General features: G+C 33.5%; 1 protein-coding gene across 1 annotated transcript in view; it reads left to right on the top strand.

The window, feature by feature from the left end:
• Positions 1-1,812: 1,812 nt before the first annotated feature.
• The window catches only part of LOC122270982 (uncharacterized), a 6,462-nt gene continuing 937 nt past the window's right edge, over positions 1,813-7,337 (top strand). Inside the window, exons 1-2 of the mRNA XM_071180371.1 lie at positions 1,813-1,888; positions 4,727-5,472. Coding sequence (XP_071036472.1) covers positions 1,813-1,888; positions 4,727-5,472 — 822 coding nt within the window. The remainder of the gene's footprint in view (positions 1,889-4,726; positions 5,473-7,337) is intronic.

Genomic DNA, 7,337 nt, shown 5'->3' with positions numbered 1-7,337 from the left:
AGTGGGCACCTGTGAACCAAAGTCACGGAGGCGAGCAACGTTACCCACGCCATACTGCCACAAACCCGTTCATAGGGTGGGCCACATTCACTAATTCACACAACTGAAGACAACACAGAGAGAGAAACATCCATGCCCAGAGCGGGATTCAAACCCGCGGCCGTTGGCTCCGCAGTCAGACGCGCTAACCACTCGGCCACCTGGCCGGCAATAGGGCTGAATTGGTATGGCACAATTTCCTCCTTCAAAGTATGTCACAATCGTTGGCATATGAGAATAAGCCTGAAACTTCAAAAGCACCAAATGAAGAAAGTAAATGTTGAGTCGCGGTGGCTGAGTGGATAGAGCAATCACATGCTAATAAGGTGCCCCAGGTTCAAATTCCAGGGATGGCTGGTTGATACGAATTCTTCACACGGCTCACACAGTGCTGAATTACAATATCCGTAGTGATGAACGGATTGTGGGTTAGAATCCCCTGGTCATCCACTGGAGGTTTTCATGATTCTCTTCTCCATGTAACGCAAATGAAAGTCAGTTCCATAAAAAAATCCTCCATGAAAGCAAGTTTGTCTAAATCCTTGATTCAGGAGTTCCTTTGTCTTTTGGGATGGGTTCAAAATTAAAAGCCACGGAGTTGAGCATTGATAGTCATAAACCCAGAATAGGATCGACTGTTCAACGCCGGTTATAATATAAAATAACATGACAAAATTTAAAATGTGTTTAATCACGTGAGCTAGGAAGTCATTTAATTAGAATAAGTAGAATGAAAGAAAAAAAGAAGAAACACAAATGCACAAAATATAGCGCAATATTTAATAGTCCAATTAGGGGAAATTTTGCGTGAATTTCGAAACCCTTGCTAGATATTTGAGATAAACATCCTCTCTAAACTTTTATTGTTGTCATTAATATATATTTTAACCTTTTATAATTCGTGAAATCGGAGATTTTCAACGCTGTTATTTATTTTTTCCCCTCGAGTTTCTCTCACGTTAAACATGTTAGGAATCATTTTAGTTCGTATGCCTGTAGAAATTGCAGGATAATATTTCATCCGTACATAATAAAGAAATCATCTAATATCATACAAAGTCTTAAATAAATCTTGCCAACTAAATCTTTTTCATTCCAACGATCTTTTATTGTTGCTGGATTAGTTCTGTGGCATTTTTATAAGATCTTTAGCAATAAATGCTGAAGAATATAAAAATGCTCAACACCAGTACTGCAAATCATTGCGTTATGGTAGGGATAAAACTCTTTGCCGTAAACTCAGCTTCGTAAGAATGTAAGAAAACTATAAATACAACCAAAAATGGCGTTTTATGTGTGATTTTCTTCTATTATGACCATTTGATCGCAATATTTAGTGTGTTTTCTTTTCTTTAGAACTCTCGAAGCTGGATAGCTGCTCTCTGTTTATATTTCCCTTTTCTTTTTTCAACGGTATTTCTTTGGATTACTAAGGTATCTTTTGTGTTCTTTTAGGATTTTTTCTGTCTGGGGGTTATATTTTTAGTTTTCGCTTTGGCAGATACACAAAAGGGATAAAATTCGCTCGTATATGTTTTATATCGAATAATAATAAATAGCATACGCAGGTAAATATACTTTTGAAAAATATTTTCAAAATATATTTATATATTTTAAAATAAAGGTACCTTTCAATCTACTGAGGTTGTTATTTTATAATGCGGATGACTTTTTTTTAAACATAGTTATAAAAAATGTTAAATGTTTTCTTTTCTTTCACTTACGATGAACCATATTTTTGCTTCCTAAAACCATATTTTTCAAACTAAATAAATGATCTCTAAATTAGAAGAAATTCATTTGCTTCATCGATTGGAAATGAAAATCAGCGTGTTTCAAGAGCTCGAAAGTAAGAGTCCATTTTAAAAACTTGCCAGATGTGAATGAGAAGAAACAAAAGTGATTTGAAATATAAAACGTAAAGTTGCCGGCGAAATTTGAAAATAAAGGTGAGAAATAAAATTAGAAAACCCTCAGTAGCCGAGAGCTTCATCCATTTTTTGTTGGCAACTATACGTTTTATATTTCAAATCCCTTCTGTTTCTTCTCATTTACGTCTGGAAAGTTTTGAAATAGTGCCCCTATTTTTGAGCGCTGGAAACATGGTCGACTATCATTTCCAATCTGTATATTTCCAAAACGAATGAGATTTTTTATCAAGTCATATATCTTTAATATTTTCTACAAACTTATACATTAAGCCATGTTGTCATTCAAGTTGAACTGCAGTTCAGTGCAATCAGATTCAAAAAGTTTCAGTGCTTATTATAAGGTTCAACTTTGCATTGAATTAATGTTTAATAAAAAAAAACTGAGTGACATTATAGTTGAATGCTTTCCAAAATTCCAAAAATGTATAAACAATAACTTTATTTCTAAAATTATATTAAGTTGGCAATTAGGTTCTCACCGTTTTTTTATTTAAAATGTTAAGTTTAAAGAGTTGCAGTCTTCCTCTTTCTATACATATTCTTCGGAGCCAATTTTTGTGCAAAAGTTGAATTTAATTTTGAATTGAATCGAACTTTGGCTGAGTCAAACTTAACGGAACTCGACTAGATGGTCAAAACGAGACCCGTATTTGAGTTTACAATTTTCACCGTTGTTTTTCAATTTTCACTTGTCATACCAATCACGGCCGGTGCGTTCAGTTATGGCCCCCTCTCTATACACAGCTCCAAAGTCATGAGCAGCTTTTGCCACCTTTGAACCTTAATTAAATGAAAAAAGTAGAAGACGTCCAAAATGCTAATTTTTTTCAACTTGTTCATACATTTTATATTCCTAAAAATTAATATAAATTAATTCTAACAAAAAGCGTCTTTTTTTTCGAATAATCTAAAACACTCTAAAAAGAACATTAAATAACACGCGAAATGCTTAAAGAAAGGAAAGAAATTACCGATGAGATAAGATATAAAAAAAGATATAGAATGGTAATTTTTTGGTTATATAGATTGTGATTATCCTTAAAATAAATTAGAAGAATCCAGTTGAAATTAATACTATTGTTTAAGTCTTAAAACCCCTTTAATAACTACTTTTTGATGCATGCTTCGAAACCGCATGCTTTTTTTATATTAATTCTAACTCAAATGTAAAACAATTATCGCAAAAATTTAATAAATTACTCATATTACTTTTTTAAACATGCTTTACGAAATTCTAAATACTAAAATTTAGTGAAACAAAAGGTTGACTTTTCTTGCTTTTAGAGCACAAAAATATTTTAAGTCCTCTGACTTTTCGATAGTACAAAGACGCTACTATTTTCTTTGAATAGTTATCTTTTTATACAAGGATTCAACTTCCTGAAAAAAATGTCTGTTTTCACGGGCTTTAAATTTTTTATCTATTTTTTCTCCTACTGAAATATAAATTGAAAAGTGAATGTTGCAAAAGTAATTTAATATTACAGAAGCTGGGTCAAACCGAAAATACAATTTCTTATTTGTTCATTTTAACGAAATGTTGTTTCCTTCCCATTTCATTTTAGATAGAAGTGTTCTATTCCCTGTTTAGGGGATAAAAAAATAAAGTTTTATCAGAAAATAGAGGGGAAAAAAACTTTTTTGAATAAATATTCCTTTGCACTTTACAATTGTGAAGTTCTGTAAATAAACATTGAAAATTTAAGAATTAATATCTGTATTTACGATCATTATTATTCACGATTATATACATTAATATTCTCCATCATAATGTGCTTTATTTTTCTTATATTTTATTTAATCTTTTCTGCCATTTTTTAAAGACAGATGCTTGATTCCATATTTTGAAGGTAAAAAATTAAAGTTTTATCATGAAAAAAACTTTGCTGAATAAATATTTCTTTGACCTTTAAGATTATGCTTTAAATAAGCTTGAAACTGTTAAGAATTAATTATAATTATGCGATAATAATGCGCTTTATTATTTTCTATTAAAAAGTACGTAGAATAAAAAAAAGTTAATATCCTGAATAACTTTTAACCTAATGATAAGACTTTCCCGTACTAGATTCAATCTTATTGATTCGATGGCATAACCTCAAACATGATACTTAATCAGTGCAGATGATATTTTAAGTTAACAAATCAGACACAAAAATGTACTTCCTCTGAATAAAAGTACTTTTTTATCGACGGATTTGAATTTTTAATTTTCAAAATATGCTGGGTAGCGGTTATCGGGAAAATATGGTCACAATAGTTAAGGCAGGAGTGAGGTCAAAAGTTTGAACCCCATGACGTTAATTTTACATTTTGCGTTGTTGTAGTAGTTCATTTGCGTCACACTAGAGCTGCACAATGTGCTATTGGCGACGGTCTGGGAAACATCCCCTGGGGATGATACGAAGACATGCCATCACAATTTTGATCCTCTGCAGAGGGGATGGCACCCCCGCTTCGGTAGCCCGGCGACCTGCACGCGAAGTCGAGCACTTTACGGTTGCACAGTTTAACGAGGACCCATACCGCACACCTTCGGTTCCTACGCAGACTGATCCAAGTGGTCACCCACCCGCACACTGACCTCAGCCAGTGATGCTTGACTTCGGTGATCTGCTGGGAACCGTGTCTTAATGATCAGTCCACTACACTACATTTCGGGACTACATTTTGCGTGCTTCGTCTTATCTAGAGAATATTCTCAGAAAATTGAGGCTTTTTCTGCACAATCATAAAGTTAACTTATTCATTATAAGTCTACGAAAAACTTAAATCCATACAGAGAATCTCACTCATTAACATCACTAAGGCTTTCTCTACAACCAGCACGGAGGCCCTCCAGATACTGGCGGGGGTGAAACCTATCCATCTTAAGATTTTGGAGGACACTTGCATTAAAAGACTTAAGTGGAATTGGAGACTTAACGACTTTAACTCAGAGATGCAGCAGATTCTCCTCACAACACATATGGATGATACACCAACTAGGATTCACCTATCAAAACTTATTTCCGTTCCCTACGGTAGATCACTCCCAACAAACAGCGGCCTTGAAATTTTTACTGATGGATCAAGGATGGAGGTTGCCGACTCCGCTACTGATACCACAGAATATAGAACAGGCTTCAGCATTGTTACTAAAATGTACGGTACTTTAATCGAGGCAACCTCCACCAGGATCTCAAACAATAGTAGTGTTTACATGGCAGAATTGGTGGCAATTAATAATGCTTTTTTCTGGCTCTCTAAAAAAGAATATCCAGACGCCACTATCTATACTGATTCGCTTTCCTCGTTGCAAGCCTTACAAAACCCAGTATCAAACTCAAACATTTTTGAAAATACTAAACAATTATGGCGATCTAATACACTCTGTAATTGGGTTAAAGCTCATATAGGTACTCAAGGCAACGAGGAGGCGGATCGAGCAGCTAAGAAAGCCACCGATTTCTGCCAAATTACCCTTGAGGTTCCAAGCTCCATCGCACAAATTAAAACTCAGGTTAAATTATATAGCATGAAGCGCTGGGGGCTGGAATGGCGGAGTTCCGAGAAAGGGAGACAGACATTCAAATTTTTTAAAGTCCCGAAATTAAATAGACTACAAGCAAACTTCTATCTCAATCAATTTTTAACAGGCCACGGAGTGTTTGGAGAACACCATAATAAATTATTCCACAAAACTCCAGAATGCAATTACTGTGGTGAATATCAATCTATTGATCACTTGTTAATGAATTGTTTTCAATTTCAGACAATTCGGGGCAATAACTTTAATAATATTGGTCAACATCAATGCTATGCTAACCTGACTTGTAGAAATATCATAAAAAAGATTATTAAACAAACCTTAGAGGATGTATTGGGGCACGGTCTTTAATGTCTCGGAACTTGTTCCTTCCAGCTTGGGTGTCTCATTCTTTTTTTTTTTTTACTATGTCTTTTATTATCTCTTCTTCTTTTACTTGCTCCAATTTTATTGTTATTTACTTTTGTACTATTTAATTGGTTTTAAAAGTACTGTTTTTAAATGTTTTACAATATTGTTCTTTTGTAATTTTTGCACGTTTATCTTTTAAATTGTTCTTTAAAATTAATTTTTTAATTGACACTTTTAATATATTGCTGTTTTAATGTTTATCATCTTACATGATTTCAGCTGCTCTACGCCCGCCATGTTCATGGGCTGTTGCCATGTCTGATGTGTATTTTATGCTTGTACTGTTTTCTGGATTTTTTTGATTTTAATAAACATTTACCAGTATGCCCTAAATAAGGGCGGGTCGGGGTAAATTCTTCCATTCATTATAAGTCTACGTAAAATATTATTTTTAATAATTTTTTATAAATATGCGTATTATTTATATTTAATGATAAAAAGTTTGATTCCTATAGTGCTATTATTGCAGTGCAGACAATTTTGATAGCATAAATAATCATTTTTTACAACTCAGAAAGGTATATCTAAAACCAAATTGAAATCAATTTCAATCTAAACCTTGTTGATGAATATATATTGACAAATTTTAATTAAAATGCTAATTGGTAATAAAACATTTTACGGTACGAAGAAAGAAATTTTGAACGCAAATCAACACATTTGAAAATCATTATTCAATTTGATTTATTTGAAAATACAGAAACAATTTACTTTAAATCGATTTTAATAACCATAGCTTTAGTTAAAGTTAGTTGATAAAATAGTTTTGTTGAGTTTACTTGATAAAATAGTGTTAACGAACAACACTCACGGAGTGAATGGATAAACGATAATTTTTTCACTGGTACAACGAAAACAACTCGTAAAAGAGAAGACGTTGCAGTTCGAAGATATTGTTTTAGCTTAATGCCTGGCAGAAATTATTTTCGAATTCATCTACATTGAATTATATTCTTTTAACAAATACTTGATAAAATATTCCCTTTAAATTTTCTAAAAACCTTTAATTCAGCTGTGATGCCTCAGGGGATAGAGCGTTCGCCTTCCAAAAGGTGAACCGGGTTCGAATCCCAGCTATGATTGGTCGATACGAAATCCGCATATGGCTTGCACCGACCACAGTGCTGACGTAAAATATCCTCAATGGTAGACGGACCAAGGGTTAGAATTCTCTTGCCATCAGGCTAACCGTGGGAGGTTATCGTGGTTTTCCTCTCCATGTAACGCAAATGCGGGTAAGTTCCATTAAAAAGTCCTCCACGGAGACAATATTTACCCAATGCTTGATCCAGGAGTTCTCCCTTGTCTTCTGGATTAGGTTCAAAATTACAAGGCTACGGAGTTGAACATCAGCAGCCGTAAATCAAAAAAAATTGGGTCGACTGTTCAACAACTATTTATATATATATATATATATATATATATAT

This window comes from Parasteatoda tepidariorum, chromosome 4, assembly GCF_043381705.1.
Source record: "Parasteatoda tepidariorum isolate YZ-2023 chromosome 4, CAS_Ptep_4.0, whole genome shotgun sequence".
NCBI classification, from domain to species: domain Eukaryota; kingdom Metazoa; phylum Arthropoda; class Arachnida; order Araneae; family Theridiidae; genus Parasteatoda; species Parasteatoda tepidariorum.
This window is presented reverse-complemented; position numbering and strand designations above follow the sequence as displayed.